At 60.6% G+C, this 23470-nt stretch overlaps 1 protein-coding gene across 1 annotated transcript; it reads left to right on the forward strand.

Moving 5' to 3' along the window:
- Window positions 1-23336, forward strand: CELSR3 (cadherin EGF LAG seven-pass G-type receptor 3). Its single transcript, XM_087824767.1, has 36 exons — window positions 1-3745; window positions 4919-5569; window positions 5996-6221; window positions 6570-6685; window positions 7035-7123; window positions 7231-7388; window positions 7828-7991; window positions 8246-8371; window positions 8462-8631; window positions 9074-9259; window positions 9810-9926; window positions 10304-10475; window positions 10628-10769; window positions 10869-10989; window positions 11259-11442; window positions 11759-11860; window positions 12066-12080; window positions 13231-13325; window positions 13547-13756; window positions 13949-14144; window positions 14388-14543; window positions 14919-15090; window positions 15727-15894; window positions 16116-16242; window positions 16322-16528; window positions 16762-16936; window positions 17159-17271; window positions 17699-17778; window positions 18284-18407; window positions 18729-18845; window positions 18944-19092; window positions 19332-19441; window positions 19755-19913; window positions 20446-20646; window positions 21419-22307; window positions 23309-23336. The coding sequence occupies exons 1-36, from the start codon at window positions 1-3 to the stop codon at window positions 23334-23336; spliced, it is 9960 nt and encodes a 3319-aa protein (XP_087680893.1).
- Window positions 23337-23470: the final 134 nt, after the last annotated feature.

Genomic DNA, 23470 nt, shown 5'->3' on the forward strand with positions numbered 1-23470 from the left:
ATGGCGAGACAGCCGCCGTGGCGGCGTCTCAGGGGGCCGACGACCCCGCTACTCCTGCTCCTTTCCCTCTCTTTGTTCCCTCTCAGCCAGGAGGAGCTGGGGGGCGGCGGGGGCCAAGGCTCGGACCCGGAGGTCGCTGCTGCGACGGAGTCAGGGGCGCGGATCGGTGGTGGGGCCTTAGCTCTTTGTCCCGAGCCTCCCGAGGCCCGAGAGGATAGAGAGCCTGGCCTGGGAGTCAGGGAACCTATCTTCGTGGGGCTCCGAGGGGGAAGGCAAAGCGCCCAGAGTGGTCGAGGGTCCCCTGGGCAGCCGGACGCGGGGCTTGGGGCGGAATATGGGGTCCAGGCATTCAGTAGCCGCGGGCTAGAGACAGGACAGGGACCAGGGTCTCTGTTATGCTGGCTCCCAGAGGTGGTCTCTTGTGGACGGACAGGACCCTTACGAAGAGATAGTTTGTCGCCAGAGGCTCTGTCCCCAGGGGTCCCGGGCCCAGAGAACAGCTTGCCCTTCCCTTCAGACCTCCTGGTTCGGCCCCGTGGTTCCAAGCTGGTATTGTCCCAAAGGAATGCTGGGAGAGGCGCCCCCAGAAAAGTGGGAACCATGCGATGCTGCGGGGAATGGTGGGTGCCTGGACGCAGGGGTCAAAGCAAGAGCACCCTGACATCTCGAGCTGAGAGGACAGGCACTCGGGTGGACTGTTCTCCTGGAGCTGCAGGGTCTGGCCCCGCGCTGGATTCAGCACCGCGCACGGCGAGGACAGCTCCGGCTTCTGGTTCAGCACCGCGCGATTATCGGACAGCTCCCGAGCCGACGCCCAAGCGCATGCGCTCCCGTGGTCTCTTCCGCCGCCGCTTCCTTCCGCAACGCCCGGGGCCAGGGCCCCCGGAGGTCCCCGCCCGGCCAGGACCCTGGAGAATACCCCTAGTGAGCCGGGTCCGCCCCCGTCGCGCCGCGAACCGCCACCCGCAGTTTCCGCAGTACAACTACCAGGCGCTAGTGCCCGAGAACGAGGCGGCGGGCACCGCGGTGCTACGCGTAGTGGCGCAGGACCCAGACGCGGGCGAGGCCGGGCGCCTAGTATACTCGCTGGCTGCGCTCATGAACAGCCGCTCGCTGGAGCTGTTCAGCATCGACCCGCAGAGCGGCCTCATCCGCACAGAGGCCGCTCTGGACCGCGAGAGCATGGAGCGCCACTACCTGCGCGTGACGGCGCACGACCACGGCTCGCCGCGCCTTTCGGCCACCACCATGGTGGCCGTTACAGTGGCCGACCGCAACGACCACGCGCCGGTGTTTGAGCAGTCACAATATCGGGAGACACTTCGCGAGAACGTGGAGGAGGGCTACCCCATCCTACAGTTGCGTGCCACAGACGGCGACGCGCCCCCCAACGCTAACCTGCGTTACCGCTTCGTGGGGCCGCCAGCTGCGCGCGCCGCCGCCGCCGCCGCCTTTGAGATTGATCCGCGCTCGGGCCTCATTAGCACCAGCGGTCGCGTGGACCGCGAACACATGGAAAGCTACGAGCTGGTGGTGGAGGCCAACGACCAGGGCCAAGAGCCTGGGCCGCGCTCTGCCACCGTGCGTGTGCACATAACCGTGCTGGACGAAAATGACAACGTGCCTCAGTTCAGCGAGAAGCGTTATGTGGCTCAGGTGCGTGAGGATGTGCGCCCCCATACGGTGGTGCTGCGCGTCACGGCCACCGACCGGGACAAGGATGCCAATGGACTGGTGCACTACAACATCATCAGCGGCAACAGCCGAGGCCACTTTGCCATCGACAGCCTCACAGGCGAGATCCAGGTGGTGGCACCTCTGGATTTTGAGGCAGAGCGAGAGTATGCTTTGCGCATCAGGGCGCAGGATGCAGGCCGGCCTCCGCTGTCCAACAACACGGGCCTGGCCAGCATCCAGGTGGTGGACATCAATGACCATACTCCTATCTTTGTCAGCACGCCCTTCCAGGTATCTGTCTTGGAAAACGCGCCCCTGGGCCACTCGGTCATCCACATTCAGGCAGTGGATGCAGACCATGGGGAGAATGCCAGATTGGAGTACTCCCTTACTGGTGTGGCACCTGATACTCCCTTTGTGATAAACAGTGCAACTGGCTGGGTCTCTGTGAGTGGTCCTCTGGACCGTGAGTCTGTGGAGCATTACTTCTTTGGTGTGGAGGCCCGAGACCATGGCTCACCCCCGCTCTCTGCCTCAGCCAGCGTCACAGTGACTGTGTTGGATGTTAATGACAATCGACCTGAGTTCACCATGAAAGAGTACCACCTACGGCTGAATGAGGATGCAGCTGTAGGCACCAGTGTGGTCAGTGTGACCGCTGTAGACCGTGATGCCAACAGCGCCATCAGCTACCAGATCACAGGAGGCAACACTCGGAATCGCTTTGCCATCAGCACTCAGGGTGGCATAGGTCTGGTGACACTGGCTCTGCCACTGGACTACAAGCAGGAACGCTACTTCAAGCTGGTGCTAACTGCATCTGATCGTGCCCTTCATGATCACTGCTATGTGCACATCAATATCACAGATGCCAACACTCACCGGCCTGTCTTTCAAAGTGCCCACTACTCAGTGAGTGTGAATGAGGATCGGCCAGTGGGTAGCACCGTGGTGGTCATCAGTGCCTCTGACGATGATGTGGGTGAGAATGCTCGTATCACCTACCTACTGGAGGACAACCTGCCCCAGTTCCGCATTGATGCAGACTCAGGGGCCATTACGCTACAGGCCCCACTGGATTATGAGGATCAGGTGACCTACACATTAGCTATCACAGCTCGAGACAATGGCATTCCACAGAAGGCAGACACCACTTATGTAGAGGTGATGGTCAATGATGTGAATGATAATGCTCCGCAGTTTGTGGCCTCCCACTATACGGGGTTAGTCTCTGAGGATGCCCCACCTTTTACCAGTGTCCTGCAGATATCAGCCACTGACCGGGATGCTCATGCCAATGGCCGGGTCCAGTACACTTTCCAGAATGGGGAAGATGGGGATGGAGATTTTACCATTGAGCCCACCTCTGGCATTGTCCGCACAGTGAGACGGCTGGATAGGGAGGCCATACCAGTGTATGAACTTACTGCCTACGCTGTGGACCGAGGTGTGCCCCCGCTTCGGACTCCAGTCAGCATCCAGGTGACGGTGCAGGATGTGAATGACAATGCACCTGTCTTTCCAGCTGAGGAGTTTGAGGTTCGAGTGAAGGAGAACAGCATTGTGGGTTCGGTGGTGGCCCAGATCACGGCGGTGGACCCCGACGAAGGTCCCAATGCCCATATAATGTACCAGATCGTGGAAGGGAACATCCCTGAGCTATTCCAAATGGACATCTTCTCTGGAGAGTTGACTGCACTCATTGACCTGGACTATGAGACTCGTCAGGAATATGTAATTGTAGTACAAGCCACGTCTGCCCCTCTGGTCAGTCGAGCCACTGTGCATGTCCGCCTCATTGACCAGAATGACAATAGCCCTGTGCTCAACAACTTCCAGATTCTCTTCAACAACTATGTATCCAACCGCTCAGACACCTTCCCCTCAGGTATCATTGGGCGCATTCCAGCTTATGACCCTGATGTCTCCGACCACCTCTTCTATTCTTTTGAGCGGGGCAATGAGCTGCAACTGTTGGTGGTCAACCAGACCAGCGGAGAGCTTCGACTCAGTCGCAAACTAGACAACAACCGCCCACTGGTGGCCTCCATGTTGGTGACTGTCACAGGTAAGGGGTGGGGGCAGGCAAATGACTTGTCCGGGCCTCAGGGGCTCCACAGGGCACCTCAAACCAGAGAGAGATTTCCAAGCCTTCTAAGAATCCCTTAAGGGTTGGGTTCCTGCACCCCATAGGATCTCCCATAGACCTCACAGGTTAGGTTCACAAGGTCCCTTCGTAGGTTCTTGAGAAGTCTCTGCAGAACCCCAAAGATTCTAGGGCATCTAGCAGACCCTATACTGTATCCACAACCCCAGGTTTTCACAAAGTCCTCCCTAATAGGAGGGTGCAGGTGGGAGAGGCTCTTGTAGTCCTGCCTACTGGAGACTGCAGAGATTGGGAGACAGACTTTATTGGTGTTCATTCCCTAATTCTGGAGCATTTATTCCTGTCACTGCCAAAGAAGGCACAACCTCCATTTATCACTTAATTTACTCAACAACCAACCCTCATCGACCACCCAATGTGTGCTATGGTCTGGGGACAAGGCATATAAGCACCTCATTCTCATTTCTGGGGGTCCCCATTGAGATTGTAGGACCCAAGTCTGGGGTGATGGGCAACTTACCTAAGAATGCTGAGAGTGGGAGAGGTCAGGGTGCAAACCCCTCCTGGTGAGAGGGAGCTCATTGACCTAGGGGTATGGGGTTGAGTGGTTACTGGGCCAGTGCCATGGGAAAGTACTTTGCTGACTAGAGATAGGGGATGGATGATCCCTGACCTAGAACTCTCTTTGTTTTTTGGAGAGGATGTTTTGCTGGTTCTGCAGTGCTGGGGAATGGGGGGGGGATGGGTGGTCAGTGGCCCTGGCTCCTTTTTGTGTCCTGAGTGGGGGTGGCCTGCTGACTATAACTTGGGGGAGGGTTTGTTACTGACCACTTTGGACCCTTCTAGTGTTTTGTTGGAGGAATGGCTTGCCGACCTATGAGCACGGGGTGGGGAGGGGTTGCTGGTTCAGGACCCTCCTGTGTTGGAGGGAGGGGAGAGGAAGCAGCAACTTGTTGACACCTTGACACTGGGAGAGCTGGTGGTCACAAGTCCCAGACCCTTTGTCTCTTGGCCAGATCAGCCTGCTGACTCAGGTTCTAGGGGACTGGGCAGTCACTGGCCCTAGCCGTCTTGTGTCCCAGGGAGGGCAGCGGCTGACCCCAGACTAACCACTGCCCCCACCCCTGCCCGCAGATGGGCTGCACAGCGTGACGGCGCAGTGTGTGCTGCGCGTGGTCATCATCACGGAAGAGTTGCTGGCCAACAGCCTGACCGTGCGCCTCGAGAACATGTGGCAGGAGCGCTTCTTGTCACCGCTGTTGGGCCACTTTTTGGAAGGCGTGGCCGCGGTACTTGCCACACCTACTGAGGACGTCTTCATCTTCAACATTCAGAACGACACGGACGTAGGGGGCACTGTGCTCAACGTGAGCTTCTCCGCCCTGGCGCCGCGCGGGGCGGGGGCTGGCGCGGCGGGCCCCTGGTTCAGCTCCGAGGAGCTGCAGGAGCAGCTGTACGTGCGCCGCGCCGCGCTGGCCGCCCGCTCGCTGCTGGACGTGCTGCCCTTCGACGACAACGTGTGCCTGCGAGAGCCCTGCGAGAACTACATGAAGTGCGTGTCGGTGCTGCGCTTTGACTCGTCCGCGCCCTTCCTGGCCTCGGCCTCCACGCTCTTCCGACCCATCCAGCCCATCGCAGGCCTGCGCTGCCGCTGCCCCACCGGCTTCACGGGAGACTTCTGCGAGACGGAGCTCGACCTCTGCTACTCCAACCCGTGTCGCAACGGCGGCGCCTGCGCGCGCCGGGAGGGCGGCTACACGTGCGTCTGCCGCCCGCGCTTCACCGGTGAGCTCGCGCGGCGCTGGGGGCACGCCCGGAGCTGGGGGGACCTCAGGCGGAGCTGGGGGGACCTCAGGCGGAGCGTGAGCACGGGGATGACTCGAACCAGCCCGTCGCGAGACCAGAAGCTGCAGGGCCCTGGCCCGGGGCCACCGAGGGCTATGGCCTTAGTCCCGGCTGAGGCTGTGAAGGAGGCGTGGCCGTGGGCAGGGGCGGGGCCGTGGGCAGGGGCGGGGCTGTGGTGGCGGACGGGGCGGGGCCGTGGGGGCGTGGCAAGGGCCGGGCCGGGCTCGGCCTGGCGGAATTGGGGCGCGCCCGCAGGGAGCTCGGCCTCTCGGAGGGGCCAACGCCCGCCCAGGAGCGCTTGGCCTTGGGGAGCGGAGGGGGTCGCGGCGGGGTCGTGGCCGCCGCTGACCGTGGCTTAATCCCCAGGAGAAGACTGCGAGCTGGACACGGAGGCCGGGCGCTGCGTGCCTGGCATCTGCCGCAACGGGGGCACCTGCGCGGACGGGCCGGACGGCGGCTTCCGCTGCCAGTGCCCCGCGGGCGGCGCCTTCGAGGGCCCGCGCTGCGAGGTGTCGGCCCGCTCCTTCCCGCCCAGCTCGTTCGTCATGTTCCGCGGCCTGCGGCAGCGCTTCCACCTCACGCTGTCCCTCTCGTAGGTGCCCGCCCCGCACCTCCGCCGGCCGCCACGCCGTCCCTCCTACTGCGCGACCCCGGCTCGGGCTCCCCACGGCCCCGGCCCCGCCCCTTCCCGGCGCCCCTCCCCTTCCCGGCCCCGCCCCCTTCCCGGCCCCGCCCCCTTCCCGGCGCCGTCCCCCCCCCCCCCCCCCCCCGGCGTCTCAGGGCGTCGCAGCTCCTGACGCAGCTGCGCGGCCTCGCTCACCGGCCCCCCCATCACTCCTGCTCTTACCCCAGCCTGGGTTCCTCCCCGCCAGCCTTCTTGTCGCGGGGATGGTGGGTGTGAGGTGTGCGGCTTGTGACTTGCCCTGCCCACCCCTCCCAGGTTTGCCACCGCGCAGCCAAGTGGGCTGCTCTTCTACAACGGGCGCCTGAACGAGAAGCACGACTTCCTGGCCTTGGAACTGGTGGCGGGGCAGGTGCGGCTCACGTATTCCACAGGTGGGTGCCACGAGGACGTGTGTGGGTGCCTGCGTGGGTGAGATGGGGCGGTGCAAGCCCCCAGCCCCCTCAGGCTTGCCTCACTGCACACCTGCACATGCACCTCCATGCCGAACAGCCATTAGTGAGGACCCGATTCCCTGTGGGAAAGTCCATCTCTCCAAGAGGTGTGTGCTTCTCCTGTCTGCCCAGAGGCCCTCTGGTCCAGCCGGTGTGGTCACCAGTGTGAATGTGGGGGGGGGGGATCTGATACATCCAGGGTCACCCTGGGAGTAAGCTGGGCCTACATGACTGGGGGGGGATCACCTTAGCAGTTCCAGACAACCCTCCACACGCATCACCCCAATAGGTGAGTCCAACACGGTGGTCAGCCCCACAGTTCCAGGGGGCCTGAGTGACGGGCAGTGGCACACAGTGCATCTGAGATACTACAACAAGGTGGGCACCACCCTTGGCCTGGGAGCATGGGGAGAGCTGGGATGCCAAATTCTGCCCCCCGGGGGTCACCCTGGGGGTCCTGTTGAGTGGAGTGCCTGGGTCTCTAGCCCCGCACAGATGCCCTGGGGGGTGCTCAGGGCCCCTCCAAGGACAAGGTGGCCGTGCTGAGTGTGGATGACTGCGATGTGGCTGTGGCTCTGCAATTTGGTGCTGAGATTGGAAACTACTCATGTGCAGCTGCTGGCATGCAAACAAGCTCCAAGAAGTGAGGCCCCCAGCCCTGGTCCTCATGCCCTCTGCTTGCCAAAGCCCACTCAACCCTTCACATACCCCACTTCTCACTCCAGCCTGCCAAACTCCCCATCCTTCCCCCAAACCACCAGATTTTCCTCTCCCCGCTAGGACCCTGAAACCCTACCTAACCTTCACTTCTCCATCTGCTACCCTAGGCACCTACATGCCTCACTCTTTCATCCTAACCCTCAACCCCAGCTCTTCCACCTTTCCCCAGACCCTGCGCCTATCATGAGCTCTCTTACATCCCCAACTGAAGTACAGCCACAGCTGCTCCCCCAGCCTGGCCTTACCCTCCCTCCTAAATCACCTTATCCTCTGAGTCCTACCCCCCCCACTTCCTGTGGCCCCCCAGGAGCAACCCTACCTTGGCTCCAGTCCCACCAATGACCTGGACCCCTGACCCCCAGGTCCCTGGACCTGACAGGTCCTCTGCTCCTGGGGGGTGTCCCCAACCTCCCCGAGAACTTCCCTGTGTCCCACAAGGACTTCGTCGGCTGCATGCGGGATCTACACATTGATGGCCGCCAAGTAGACATGGCGGCCTTCGTCGCAAACAATGGCACTATGGCAGGTAGGCCATGTCCCCATCATAGGGGTGGGGTGGAGGGCTACATGGAGTGGCTCCAAATCTGACCTCACTCACTGTCTCCTTTGATGGCAACCTCCATGCCACAGATCAGGAGGGCCAGCCTCCTACCAAGTCCACCCCTGAGAGATTATGGGGCTGAGATCATGGCCACTTGAGGCCCCTCTGGACCCCCAGGTTCTGTCTAGTGCTTGTGCCCCCCTCATGTCTCATATCCTCCATGTGACTTCCTTTCCCAGGCTGCCAGGCCAAACTCCACTATTGCGACTCAAACCCGTGCAAGAACAATGGCTTCTGCTCAGAGCGGTGGGGTGGCTTCAGCTGCGACTGTCCTGTGGGTTTTGGTGGCAAGGACTGTCGGCTCAGTGAGTGGGCAGTATGGGGCAGGAGGGGCCTGCAGGGCATGTTCTGTTCCTGAGGTGGGGTCTGTGACCTTGCTCCTTTCACCTCCCCAGCCATGGCCCATCCCCACCATTTCCTCGGCAATGGCTCATTGCGATGGGACTTCGGAAATGACATGGCTGTGTCTGTGCCATGGTACCTGGGGCTGGCATTTCGGACACGGGCAACGCATGGGGTCCTGATGCAAGTGCAGGCTGGGCCACACAGCACGCTCCTCTGTCAGGTGTGTCTGTCCTTCTGACTCCTCCCTAGACCTTTAGTTCAGCTCTCAATCACTAATGCCACCAGCAACATTCCTGTTGAGTTTGGGCCTAGTCAGACAGCATGCTTCTCTGCCAGGTGTACTGACCATCCTTGACCCTGCTCTGGACCCTGGCCTTGACCCTCTTTGCCACCATGGTATTCTCTGCAGGTGCAAGGCATTAGCATAGCTCTCTGTGTTAACTCTACCACTCAACAACCTCTGGTCCTGCCCTCTGCCCCTTAATCTCTCAGCGGCATAGTGTCCCTGGGCACAGTGCCGTATGTGCCAGATAGAGCCTTGCTCCTGCTGTTTTACCCTTTGATATTCTTGACCTCTATGTGCCCTGATCTCACCTCCTGACACTCCCAGCCCCAGCCAAACTTGGGGCTCTGGCCTCAGGTCTATGCCTCTCTACCCACAGCTGGATCGGGGGTTGCTGTCCCTGACAGTGACCAGGGGCTCGGGCCGTGCTGCCCACCTCCTCCTGGACCAGGTGACTGTCAGTGACGGCCGATGGCACGATCTTCGGCTGGAGTTACAGGAGGACCCAGGTGGCCGGCGGGGCCACCATGTCTTCATGGTCTCATTGGACTTCAGCCTCTTCCAGGTCTCACCTCTGGCCCTGAGTAGTCCATTCTGTCTTCCAACCATACCACCTTTTTGACCCCACCTCTAGTCCAGCTCCTCTCAGCTCCCTCCCCTGCACGTAGTCGGATGTTTTCCCTGAAGTCTGCCCCCTCATATTCTACTCTGAGCCCATCCTGCCAGCCCAGCTGGTCCCCCGCCAGGCCCTCCTCCTGTCAGGGAGGCTACCCAGATTTCTGGCCTGGTCTTGGGGTAGTCAGCACTTTGCCTAACTCCTGGAAACCCCTTCTGATTCCTGATCTCTCGGACTCAAAAGCATGGGATTTCAGGGTCTCTTCTGGTCCAAGAGAAAGGGGCCTATCTGAGCCCAGCTCTTGACTGAAACCTTCCTGACATCCATCCTCCATGCTCCAACAGGTCCCCCATGCTCAAGAGCAGCTCATTCCCAAACCATGCCCCTGGTACAGAGGGACAAAGCATGGTTGTGCAGGGCTAGGACAAAGCCAAGATGGACCCCTGGGTAGCGCAGGGGCCCTCCCACATCCCCAGTGCTGACTGTCCCCCTCCCCCAGGACACCATGGCGGTGGGGAGTGAGCTGCAGGGCCTGAAAGTAAAGCGACTCCATGTGGGAGGCCTACCCCCAAGCAGTGAAGAGGAGGTTCCTCAGGGTCTGGTTGGCTGTGTCCAGGTGGGAGTCAGCATGGGAACATGATATGGGGCATTAGGGTGAGTGGTCAGAGATCAGGGGGCCTTGGGACCTGAAAAGCTGGGTTCAGATGAGAGATAGTAGCGGGGTGGGGAGCCCCAGAGCCGTTAGAGACAGATCAAGCCTTTTTGTGCTGTTGGAGGTGAGTCTAGCTCAGATTATCAAGGGTCCTTAGAGGTCTGTTTCAGAGATAGCACACTTAGGGGTCCTATGGAGGGCTGAATTAGGGATATTGGGGTCAGGGTCTGGGGTTTTTAGGGAGACTGCATGTCAGGCCATCAGACCAGGTGGCTGCTCTGCAGGACTTGGGTCTGAGGTGCTTTGACGTGGGTCTCACCTCTGGCTGGTTGTGTTCGTAGGGGGTATGGCTTGGCTCCACACCCTCAGGGTCCCCAGCCCTGCATCCCCCCACCCAGCGAGTGAATGTGGAACCCGGCTGTGTCATGAATAATGCCTGTGCATCTGGGCCTTGCCCACCCCATGCTGACTGCCGAGACCTCTGGCAGACCTTTTCCTGCAAATGTTGGCCAGGTAGGGCCTGGGAGGTGGTGTGATCTGGGTGGCTCATTATGAAGACTGGGGGACCCGGAGAGCCTGGAGGAGGAGGAGCCTGAGAAGGACAGGTGCCTGCTCCCTCCCATGCTCTGTGACCAGTGTCCTGAGTTCTCTGACCCAACCTGCAGGTTACTACGGCCCAGGTTGTGTGGACGCCTGCCTCTTGAACCCCTGTCAGAACCAGGGCTCATGCCGGCACCTCCCAGGAGCCCCCCATGGCTATACCTGTGACTGTGTAGGTGGTTATTTCGGGCACCACTGTGAGCACAGGTGAGGGGCTATGGGCTGAGATGATGGGACGACCTGGTGTGGGTTAAGGAGGGTCACTACGATATCATGGAGGCATCTCACCTGGCCGTCCACCCCTAGGATGGACCAGCAGTGCCCTCGAGGCTGGTGGGGGAGCCCAACCTGTGGCCCCTGCAACTGTGATGTTCACAAGGGCTTTGATCCCAACTGCAACAAGACAAATGGGCAGTGTCACTGCAAGGTGTGCCTGGCTCCTGACCCCTGACCTTTTAACTCTTCCCTAGCTGTGATTTGTGATTTTTATCCAGCTTGCTGACCTCTGCCCCTGATTCAGGCCCCGACCCTATATCCATCCCTTGTCCTTGACATCTAACCTCTCCCTTAAGTTTCACTTGAGGCCCACTCTTCCTCCTGGCCTGGGGCGTGGCTGCCTTGACCCCTTGTCCTTGACTCTTCTCACTCCTCAAGCTCTGGTCTCTGACCGCAGGCACCTGACCCCTTCTCAAACAGGAGTTCCACTACCGACCGCGGGGCAGCGACTCATGCCTCCCGTGTGACTGCTACCCTGTGGGCTCCACCTCACGCTCGTGTGCACCCCACAATGGGCAGTGCCCTTGTCGCCCAGGAGCTCTTGGCCGCCAGTGTAACAGCTGTGACAGTCCTTTCGCAGAGGTGACAGCCAGTGGCTGCCGAGGTGAGCAGGCTCCACCAAGCTCCACGTATAGAAGGCGAGTTCTGGCTTACTGCCTGCCATCAAGGGTCATGGCATGCTTGGGTCCTTGGGTAGGGACTCTGGGGGGCTTCTCTGAGGAGACACTGACACCCAGGGGTCCCCACATTTGGTCCAAGTACTTTGATGACCTGTCACTGAATCTGACAAGTCAGCTCCTGTGAGGCAAGCAAGGGAGTGGTGGGCTATGGGCCTGGGTTGAGTGGTGGAGAGACAGTGGGTATGGCTGTCACTTGCCCCTGCCCCTAGCCATTTGGCTCAGTGCCTCCTTTGTCCCTAGTGCTCTATGATGCATGCCCCAAGTCCCTGCGATCTGGAGTATGGTGGCCCCAGACCAAGTTTGGCATTTTGGCCTCAGTGCCCTGTCCTCGGGGGGCCCTGGGTGAGTACCTAGGGAGCAGGTGCATTGCTGAGTGTGGGGGGTGGGCCTGTTCTTTGATTGCTGAGTGTGGGGGGTGGGCCTTGTTCCTGCAAAGAGGTGGGAGTGGGGTAGGGGTTCATGTGGGCCCTTCATTACCTCCTAGGGGCTCTGGGCCCCTCCCTACACCTCACCGAGCCTCCATCTGTTTCTCTTGGCTTCTGGGCAGGATTGCGGGGTGCAGGTAAGGGGTACGTGTTTGCTCAGGTGCGCTGCCCCCTCCCACTGCCAAAGCTTTTGCAGATCCCTCCTGCTGCCTGAAGTCCCTGCAGACCCACCCCCGCTGCTGAGGTCTCTAAAAGCTACTCCTAATTGCTTGAAGTCCCCAGAGGCCCCTTCTTGCTATCTGAGGACCCAAGGGCCCCTTCCCTGATGCCCAAGGTCCTCAGAGACCCCTCCCCACTGCCTGAAACCCTGGAAACCCCTTCCCACTTCCTAAGATCCTTGCAGAAACCTCAGTTCCTGAGGTCCCTGCAGGTATCTTCCTACTGTCTGAGTTCTCAAAAGGTGACCCCTGCTTTGAGGTTCCTGCAGGCTCCTCCCCACTGCCTGAGGTCTCCCCCAAGCCCTCCTCTTTGCCTGAGGTCCCCGCAGTGGCTGGACAGAGATTATCTGTGTATGCATGCACGTGTGTGTGTCTTTCTGTGCCTGCGCACCTGTCTTTGAGTCTGTCTTGGGGGGAGAGGATTCTGTGTTAAGGTTAGGATCCCTCTTGCTGATGGCTACAGGCTCCCTTATGGTCCAGGTCAATTCTTATACAATCCCCATCCCAATCCCACAGACAATGGAGAGATGGCAGCAAAGCCACCACTTGGGCAGTTAAAACTTGTGGGAGAACTTCTACCCCCACCACAGTTTGGTCACAAAGTACTGGAAGATCTGATGTGTGTCAGCATGTCTGTGTATGTGTGTATGAAAGAGCATTGTGTGGCTTTGTGCTTGTCCTGCTCCGCACATCTGTGTGTGTGCAGATATGAGCACTGGTGTGTGTGTATGTGCACACACACATGCGTGCTTGCCCTGGGCCACGTGTCTGTGCACCTTCCCTGGCCTGTGTGTGTGTGTGGGTGTGGACGTGTGCACAGCCCTGCCCTTGTGCTCACCTTTATAGTTGGGGGTTCAGAATGGTCCACAGACCTTTCAGGAATTGACTGACAGCAGCTGGAGCCTGCCTGGGCTGGGCCCTGGGGCGGCTCCATCCGGGGTCTAGACACAGATGCCTAGTACTCGGGGCTCTGACTCAGAGCTTCCTTTGAGATGGGAGAAGATGCTGTGGTCACCTTCTCAGAAAGGAATTCAGGCCCCAGGCCTGACCAGGGCTTGCCTGCCCCCAGGTGCTGCTGTGCGGCTATGTGATGAGGACCAGGGTTGGCTGGAGCCCGACCTCTTCAACTGTACCTCCCCTGCTTTTCGAGAACTCAATCTGCTGGTGAGACTGCCCAGACCATGCCCTGCACTCAAGACCTGCCTGGCCCTGGCCCCAGCCCTGGCCTCAGCTTCCCCAGGCCTGTGGTAGGCCCCAGACATCATGCCCCAGCCCTTGACCTGGGCATTTCCTGGTTGCCCTTTAATCTGGCCAGACCCTTCCTGTGAGGTTTTTGAGAAAGGCCTAGGGGACCATAGTGACCGCCCCCATCTTGGTCCTGGCAGTTGGATGGCCTAGAGCTGAACAAGACAGCATTGGATACTGTGGAGGCCAAGAAGCTGGCTCAGAGACTGCGGGAGGTGACTGGCCACACTGACCACTACTTTAGCCAAGATGTCCGAGTCACTGCCCGCCTGCTGGCCCACCTGTTGGCCTTTGAGAGCCACCAGCAGGGCTTTGGGCTGACAGCCACTCAGGATGCCCACTTCAATGAGGTAGGGCTATGCCCTGTGCTCTCGATCCCCTGACCCTGGACCCTGAGCCCTGGGCTCTCCTTTGTCCCTGGTCCTCCCCAGACCCACTCCCTTGCCTGTTGGGGCCCCTCCGAGCACCTGGCCAGACCCCTCATCCCCCCCACCCCCTCACACAACCTCACCTTGCTGAGCCCACTTTCCTCCTCCTCCCAGAATCTGCTGTGGGCAGGCTCTGCACTGCTTGCTCCGGAGACTGGGGACTTGTGGGCAGCGCTGGGGCAGCGGGCCCCCGGGGCCTCCCCCGGTAGCGCAGGGCTGGTGCAGCACCTGGAGGAGTATGCGGCCACACTCGCCAGGAATATGGAACTCACATACCTGAATCCTGTGGGGCTGGTGACGCCCAACATCAGTATGTGGCGGGTGGGGTGGGGCAGGGGACTGTGAAAGGGTGAAGACCTGGAGGTCTGAGGGGCTGAGGGCTACGGATGTCAACATTAGTGGCAGGGGCCGGGGCTGCCACCCTCAATGCTTTCCAGGAATAGGCTCTGCTTGTAGCAAGGAGGCTATAGGGTGTGGGGTAGGAGGGAGTGGGACCCTCAGCATGGAGAGGAAGGCGGTCCTTGATGGCCTCACCCCTCTTCCTCCTGGGCAGTGCTCAGCATCGACCGCATGGAGCGCCCCAGTCCATCCCGGGGGACCCGTCGCTACCCTCGTTACCACAGCAACCTCTTCCGAGGCCAGGATGCCTGGGATCCTCACACCCACGTGCTGCTGCCTTCCCAGTCCCCACGGCCATCCCCACATGAAGGTGAGAGCCCTTGGGTGACCCCTAGGCCAGGTCCTGCTTCCTCAAGCCGGGTATCACATTGCCCTCCTGCCAGGTCTCTCCTTGCCAGATCCCCTGTGAGAGACTCTCCCATGTCAACCCTCCACCCACCTGGCCCCAGCACTTGCTCACCTCACCAGATCCTCTCCCTCACCTCAGATGACCTTCCCAGGCCTGATCCCCAGGATCTGACCCTGGAGCCCATTTCCCTTCATGGGCTTCTGCTTTCCCATCCTCCAGTCCTGGACCTGCAGGGAAGGAATTCCCATGCTTGATGCTGGGTTGGGTTCAGAGCTGGGTTTGTGGGTGCTCAGAGTCAGAGGTCACTGACAGTGGCTCCTCCCCATCCCCTGGCAGTTCTGCCCACAAGCAGCAGCAGCGCGGACAACTCCACCACCTCAAGCACGGCCCCCCTGCCCGCCCTGGAGCCCGAGCCCGAGCCTGGGATCTCCATTGTCATCCTCCTTGTCTACCGCACCTTGGGTGGGCTGCTTCCTGCCCAGTTCCAGGCCGAACGCCGGGGCGCCAGGTACATGGGTGCAGTTATCCCAGGCCCTTTACCCTGAGCTTCCTGCAAGTTTCTGCCCAGCCTAGCACCCCATTTTTAGTGGGCAAATGAGTAGGATCATAGTCAGACAGAGATGCTCTTGTGCATAGTTACAGGGAGCCTTGTCTGTGCTGGCTGCTTTCCAGCTAAAATGTGTTCTGGGGAGCATTGCAGAGTGGTAGACAGATGCAGAGCCACCATGGGGGCAGCCACGTAAAGTAGAGATGTGGGAGCCAGTCACAGACAGTCAGACTGGCTGATTGAGACAAGCAAAGACAGGCTGACCCATGGAGGTTAGTTGGCAGTGGCGGGGATGGCAGTTTGAGGCAAATAGTCTGGAGCTGCTCAGGCCTCAGACCCCAGTGTGGGCAGTGGGTCTGAAGCCCCTCAGCTGGAGAGAACCTGCCATTTCTGCAGACCCATGACACCCCAGCTAGGCCATGGACCCCTGGTCTCAAAGCAGCCCAGTGGAGACTGAAGGGGTTCTTGGAAACAGTATCCACTCGGGGCATCCCAGACCGTGTCTCAGCCACGGTGAGCAGCATGGAAACAGTGAGGTAGGCAGTCAGAGCCTGGGGAGGTCTGCAGTATTCAAGCCCAAGTGGGGTGTCTCCTCAGGCTTCCCCAGAACCCTGTTATGAACTCCCCGGTGGTCAGCGTGGCTGTGTTCCATGGACGCAGCTTCCTAAGGGGTGTCCTGGAGTCCCCGATCAGCCTCGAGTTCCGCTTGCTGCAGACAGCGAATCGGAGCAAGGCGATCTGCGTGCAGTGGGACCCGCCTGGCCCGTGAGGACCTCTGCTCTGGAAACCCTCAGTCCCCTATTAGCCCCTGGGAGGCCCAACCTGTCCCTGGGCCCCTACTAATGCCCTTGTGCACCCAGCCCCATGAGGAATGCTGCTTCCCAACTCCAGACACCCTGGGCCCCTCCTACCATCTCACAAACCCCCACCTGGCAATGGGGCACTCCTCAGAGCGGCTGCTGGGTCTAACTGCCCTGTGGCCGCAGGGTGGCCCAGCATGGAATGTGGACAGCACGGGACTGCGAGCTGGTGTACAGGAATGGGTCTCACGCACGGTGTCGCTGCAGCCGGACAGGCACCTTTGGGGTCCTCATGGATGCCTCTCCCCGTGAGGTGAGGCTGTGTTCAGTGTCCCAAGAAAGTGCGAAGGTCAAAGGGCAGGGGTGCCCAACGACTACCCCTGTCCCCACAGCGGCTAGAGGGAGACCTGGAGCTGTTGGCTGTCTTTACCCACGTGGTTGTGGCCGTGTCTGTGGCTGCGCTGCTGCTGACTGTGGCCATCCTGCTGAGCCTGCGCAGCCTCAAGTCCAACATGCGTGGGATCCATGCCAACGTGGCAGCTGCCCTGGGGGTGGCAGAGCTCCTCTTCCTGCTGGGGATCCATAGGACCCATAACCAGGTGCAGGGTCGGGGTCAGGGGACCTGTGTTCCGATGACCTCAGCTAGTCCAGGAAGGCCTAGGGCCAGAGCTCAGGGTCAGAGGTCAGGGATGTTCCAGTTGGGGCGAGGGTGTGGGGCAGGATACTGGGGTAAGGTGCTGTGGTTCAGGGGTCAGAGGTGGGAAGCAGATGCCCGGGGTGGGCCTGAGGGGGCAAAGCAGGCGAGGTCCTAATGCCCCTGCCCTGCCTTCAGCTGGTGTGCACCGCGGTTGCCATCCTCCTGCACTACTTCTTCCTCAGCACCTTCGCGTGGCTCCTCGTGCAGGGGCTGCACCTCTACCGCATGCAGGTCGAGCCCCGCAATGTGGACCGTGGTGCCATGCGCTTCTACCATGCCCTGGGCTGGGGCGTCCCTGCTGTGCTGCTGGGTGAGGGCCCTGCTCACTGGCCCATCCAGGCTGTGACCCCTGACCTCTGCCCATCACGTGGCCTGCCCCTGCCCCTTCCCCCAATCCTGACCATGACCCTGACCTCAGCCCCCCTGCCACCTTCTCTGGGAGGAGCCTGCTCTGCTGTCCATCCTGCCTTCACATGAGGGGCTCAGCAGCCCTAGAACCACCCCTTCCATCCTGCCCCTTCCCTGCCCCCAGGCCTTGCTGTCGGCCTAGATCCTGAGGGCTATGGGAACCCTGACTTCTGCTGGATCTCAGTCCACGAACCCCTCATCTGGAGCTTCGCAGGCCCTGTTGTCCTTGTCGTTGTGGTGAGTGCCCTGCACTCGGTGCCACCTGTGTGCTCCCCTTGCTGGGGGCAGGGGGTGGGAGTGCTGCAGGTGTGGTGTCAGGCGAGGGGGCCAGGTGGCAGTCTGCAGGCTTCCTGGACTCGGCCTCTACTGTTCCCTCTCAACTGGCATGGAGATGGAGGCCTGGGGTCAGAGATGGCTGCCTCTCCCCGCCGCTGCCTCCCTGTGTCTCTGTCTCTGCATCTCTCAGTTCCTCTCTGGTTTCCTATCTCTGACTTTTTCTATGATCCTAAACTTCTCTGTCTCTCTCTGTTTCTGATCTCCATATTGTGTGTGTGTTTCTCTGGTTCTGCCTTTCTCTCTGTGAATCTCGGTCTCTCTGTCTGTCTCTCACCATCTCTCTCTCTCTCTGCCTTGCCCGGCTCCACATGTCTGGCTGTGGGTCCAGATGTACGGGACCATGTTTCTCCTCGCTGCCCGCGCATCCTGCTCCACTGGGCAAAGGGAGGCCAAGAAGACCTCTGTGCTGTGAGTTGGCTGCCTGGGAGTCATGGGGGATTCTCACTCCTCTTGAATGGGGTCTGGGGTCCCCAGAACATGGTGCAGGCTGGGCTCCAGATTCTAGGTAGGGGGCGGAAGTCACCTGCCCTGGCCTGCGGTCACTCTCTGGTGCCTTCAACATACTCTGGCCCCATGTGTGCTTCGGCCCTGCTGTCTCCCCAGAGTCTCCCTTGGCCTGAGTGGCTCACTTTGCCCCCTGCCCATGTGTTCCCACCTGTCTTTCATGTTTTCTCTCATGGCCCCTTCCTGTGTGTTTTCCCCGTGTCCCCTTGTGGCTCTCTGAGTACCTGGTTCTTTCTGTGACCTCATATCCCCTAGTATTCTCCTGAGACCTCCATGTTCTTATGTGAATTCCTTTCCTTCCATGTCCCTTGTGCATCCCCTGCCTGGCCCCTATGCATCCTCCTGTGTCCCCTACATGAGCCCTGTGTGACTCGGTGTACTCCTGTGTCCTTCCGTGTTCCTGCGGCAGGACCCTTCGGAGCTCCTTTCTGCTCCTTCTGCTGGTCAGCACCTCCTGGCTCTTCGGCCTCCTGGCGGTCAACCACAGCGTCCTGGCCTTCCACTACCTCCACGCCGGCCTCTGTGGGCTCCAGGTAATGTTGGTGTCCCTCTGTCACCTCGACCGCATGGAGCTTCAGCAGGGGGGTCCGACCCTGGGCAGGGCATTAGCCCAGGCCTAGGGCTGCCTCCTACTAGATGATTGACACTGGGCTGGGGGCTGGTCCGAGGCTGACCTTCACCAACACTGAGGCTCCTGGCCGCTTGCCTCCTGTCCACACTGACCTTCACTGGCTCCAGTCCCTTGTGTCCCTCGGACCTGTCGCTGCCTTGGCTGACTTTCCCTGACTGACGCCCTGGTGGCCCTACTCTGACCTTTTCTGACTCATTCTCTCACTGACCCTTGCTGAGCATAGGGCCTGGCCGTGCTGTTGCTCTTCTGTGTCCTGAATGCAGATGCTCGGGCCGCCTGGACACCCGCCTGTCTGGGCAGGAAGGCGGCCCCCGAGGAGGCAAGGCCAGCACCTGGGACGGTAAGGGGCTCTCAGGCTGGGCATCAGGGTGGGGGCCCCAGGAGGCCAGGGTTTGAGGCTTCTCTGAGGTTGGCTCATACCCTGTCCCCCACCCCCAGGGGCCTGGGGCTTACAATAACACAGCCCTCTTTGAGGAGAGTGGCCTCATCCGCATCACTCTGGGCGCCTCCACCGTCTCCTCGGTGAGCAGTGCCCGCTCTGGCCGGACCCAGGACCACGACAGCCAGCGGGGCCGTGGCTGCCTCAGGTGAGTGGAGGGACCTCCTTCTGCTAGGGACACAGCTCAGAGCAGCCCCTTTACTCCAGGGGTGGGCGCTACCAGATCCCATCTTGCCCACCTGGGCCTCTGTTGCTGCTTCTGTCCCAGAGGCCCCCTGCCTCACCCCCAAAATGCCTTTGGAGCCATTCCACATGCACGCACAGATGCCCAGTTGCCAAAGCACCCATCACATCCCTCTTTGATGGGGGGGGCTCCTGCATTTCCAGGGACAATGTCCTGGTTCGACATGGCTCATCTGCTGACCACACTGATCACAGCCTCCAGGCTCACGCTGGCCCCACTGACCTGGACGTGGCCATGTTCCATCGAGATGCTGGTGGAGGTGGGAGCCTGGGCCAGGGACGGGGGAAGCAAAGGATCTCTCCTCAATTCCCCTTTCTTCTGCTCCAAATTGGGAGCAGTGGCTGACCAGTGGACCAGGCTCCCCAGGTCACTGCCCCAGAAAGCACCCAGCCACCCAGCCCTAGTTCTCCTGACAGGTCCCAGCCCTTCTGTTCCTGTGCCCACTCCAAGCTCGCCCCAGGTCCCCAGCCCCATCTTCCTCACTGTAGCCACCCTCAAGATTCCCCAAGTCCCCCCCTCCCCAAGACACTGCTGGGCCCTCCTCCTCCTGACCTGCCCACCTCCAGGTGCAGACTCGGACTCCGACAGTGACTTGTCCTTAGAGGAGGAGAGAAGTCTGTCCATCCCATCCTCAGAAAGCGAGGACAACGGCCGGACACGGGGGCGTTTCCAGCGTCCACTCTGCCGGGCTGCCCAGAGTGAGAGGCTCCTCACCCACCCCAAAGGTGATGGGACCCTCTGACCCCATGGGTGACCAAGAGACACCCTCTATTCCACTTGTGTGTGACCCAGGGACCCTACTATCCCCTGAGGATTCCTGGGACCAGCCTATTGGGAACCTGGGGTCATCACTGAGTCCCTGCACTCCTCTCCCATCCAGCCTACTGGGGGTATTCTGCTGCCCAGAGACCCAGGAACAGCCCAGGAAACAAAGCAAGGTCAGGGGTGTTATAGGGTGACATGTCATCCCTCCAGCCCCTGGTCTTCCCTGAGGGTTGGAGGTCCACTCTCAGCCATCAGGTTTCCCCACCTCCAGCCTCTGTCTACCTCCAGTTGAGAGTGAGGGCTTATTAGTGCCCCTCTCCCTGGATGGGTACCTTGATCTCCGAGAGACACCTGTTCCTACCTGTGCTCAGTGAGAACAGCCAGGGTCTCAGAGTCCTTTGGGTCAGGGATCACAGAGTCTGGATCCCAGGGGTCATGAGTCACCCAGAGGGATCATCCCAGAGGCTCCTGTAACCTTCCCTGGCTCTGCAGATGTGGATGGCAATGACCTCCTGTCCTACTGGCCAGCCCTGGGGGAGTGTGAGGCTGCTCCCTGCGCTCTGCAGACCTGGGGCTCCGAAAGGCGCCTGGGGCTGGACACCAGCAAGGATGCAGCCAACAACAACCAGCCAGACCTGGCCTTGACCAGTGGGGATGAAACCTCCCTGGGTCGGGCCCAGCGCCAGAGGAAAGGTATGATCCCTGACCTTGGCCTGTACTGCGGGACCCCAGGGACTGCCTGTACCCTGACCTAGGGGATTTCATTCTCCTAATCCCAAATTGCTTCACAGGGATCCTGAGAGCTCCTTTTGCTCGGATCTGGGGGGCTCTGCCCCTCTACCCAGCATCACAGTCCCTGGGGACTGCCCCATCATAACCTGAGAATGCCTGCCCCTTACCCTGGTCTGCACCACAGAAACCCTAGGGCCCACTCCTGCCCCAACCCAGGGGATTCTTCCCCCTTCCCCAACCCCAATCTGCATTGTGGGTACCCTAGGAGCTGCTGTGCCTCAGATCTCAGAGCTCCTGCTCTAACCTGGAGGGTTTCTTCCCCCTACCCTGCTTTCCAGGGTCCTGAGATATTGTCCCTGCCGCAACTCAGGGGTTTCTCTCTCGCTTCTGCATCACAGGGACCCCTGACCCCTCTCAGGGGATTTCTCCCCTTGGACCCTGTCTGCATCACCAGAACCTGGGGTTTCCCCCCACCCTGACCTGGTAGCGGGGAGGTTTGTCCCTACGCCTGCGCATGGGGACTCTCTTGTCCTGACCCAGGCGTTTGCTACCTCCCCACTCCGAACCCTGTCCTGCTACCACTCTGGAATTCCCAGGAGCTGCCTCTGCCCCTTTCCAAGGGGTTTCTGCCCCCAACCCTGTGTCACAGGGATCCCAAGGCTACCATGTTGCTAGACCCAGGGAGTTCCTGTCCCCAATATACACACCCTACCCCCCAATTGTTCCCCCACAGGCATCCTGAAGAACCGATTGCAGTGCCCACTGGTTCCACAGACCCGAGGCACCCCTGAGTTGTCCTGGTGCCGTGCAGCCACCTTGGGCCACCGTGCCGTGCCGGCTGCCTCCTATGGGCGCATCTATGCTGGAGGGGGAACGGGCAGCCTTTCGCAGCCAGCCAGCCGCTACTCCTCTCGTGAACAGCTGGACCTGCTCCTCCGGCGGCAGCTGAGCCGTGAGCGACTGGAGGAGGCCCCTGCCCCTATTCTGCGGCCCCTGAGTCGGCCAGGTTCCCAGGAACACCTGGATGCCGTGCCAGGCCGCCTGGAGCCCAGGGATCGGGGCAGCACCCTACCACGGAGGCAGCCACCCAGGGACTACCCTGGAGCCATGGCTGGCCGCTTCAGGTCACGGGATGCACTGGACCTGGGGGCACCCTGCGAGTGGTTGAGCACACTCCCCCCGCCCCACAGGGCGCGGGACCTTGACCCACAGCCCCCTCCTCTGCCCCTGTCTCCCCAGCGGCAACTCTCAAGGGACCCCCTCTTGCCGTCCAGGCCCCTGGACTCTCTGTCCAGGAGATCGAACTCAGGGGAGCGGCTGGACCACGTGCCTAGCCGGCACCCCTCACGAGAAGGCCTCGGGCCGCCCCCGCAGCTGCTCAGAGTTCGGGAGGACCCAGCCCGAGGCCCTAGCCATGGCCCCTCCACAGAGCAGCTGGACATTCTCTCCTCCATCCTCGCCTCCTTCAACTCCTCAGCGCTCTCCTCCTCTGTGCAGTCCTCGAGCACGCCCTCGGGCCCTCACACCACTGCCACGCCTTCTGCCACAGCCTCTGCGCTCGGGCCCTCCACCCCACGCTCTGCCACGTCCCATAGCATCTCAGAGCTGTCGCCAGACTCAGAGTAAGCAGGGTCCAGCCACCTGCTCACACCTTCATCCGCTTAGGGCAGCCCCCTGTGCACTCTGCCCTGTGTCTGCCCCAGGATGGAGTGTGGGTTGGCAGACAGTGTGGACACCCCCAGGCTCAGCACAGCCAGGAGGCCACAGGCCTAGGGCAGAAATCTGGCAGGGAGTGGGGCTGTGGTTAATTGGGACTTGCTGGCTGTGTGATTGGGGCCAGCCAACCTCCCCTGTCCCCCGGGCTACAGAGGAAGTATAGGTGCGTGCCTTACAAAGGGCTTGAGCTAGTGCGGAGGAACCCGGAGTTGTCAGACCTTAAGTCAAAGGAGAGTTGAGTTTTGAGGAGGAACAGCTAGGTCACGCTCTGTGGAGGTCTATAGGGTAAGAAGGCTTTGGGGGGAAGGGGACCCTGGGAGTGGGACAGGAGACCAACAGAATCTGAGCAGAGTTGGGGGAAAAGAAAGGAAGGAGAGCTGGGCAAGGGATTTGGGGGCCTGGTGCCCAGGGGCCTGGAGGAGTGCTGGGGGAGGGGATCAGAGGGAACTGTAAGCACCACCTGGGTCCTCCTGCAGCCTAGCCTTGGGCCCTGGCTTCTGGGGGCAGGGAGCTGGGGAAACTGAGCAAGGGTTCAGGCTCTGGAGTCACACCTGACCCCTCTGAGCCTGTTTCCTTATCTGCAAAATGTGTCTGTAGTAATAAACTCTGAGATGTGGAGATTTTTGAGACAAAATCTGTCAAGTGTTTGACATGGTGTCTGTACATAGTAGGTGCTTGCTAAATGCATAGAGAAAAGACAGGTGGCCAGCCAAGGAGCCTTGCTGATGGGTCTGGAGGTCCCAGAAAGGGTGAGGGATCAGAGAACCCCAGAATGGGCCCGAAGGGGCTAGGGACTGAGAGGCAAAAGTGTTGGGGAGGTGAGGGGAAATAGCCCAGTCCCAGGGCCATTCGGGGCATCCAGAGTCCCCTCACCAACCAGCTTTGACCTCCACATTCAATTCTGCAGAATTCCCAGAAGTGAGGGTCACTCCTGAGCGGCAGATGGACAGCCGAGGACCAGCTGAGGGCAGTGGAGGATTTGGCTAACAGAAGAGACTCGGGGAGTCCAGGGCTGATCCCAAGGCAGCCCCCACCTTTCCCTGTTGCAGTGCTGAGCTCATCCGTGAGC

Source organism: Miniopterus natalensis, chromosome 15 (genome assembly GCF_054644295.1).
Source record: "Miniopterus natalensis isolate mMinNat1 chromosome 15, mMinNat1.hap1, whole genome shotgun sequence".
Lineage (NCBI taxonomy): Eukaryota > Metazoa > Chordata > Mammalia > Chiroptera > Miniopteridae > Miniopterus > Miniopterus natalensis.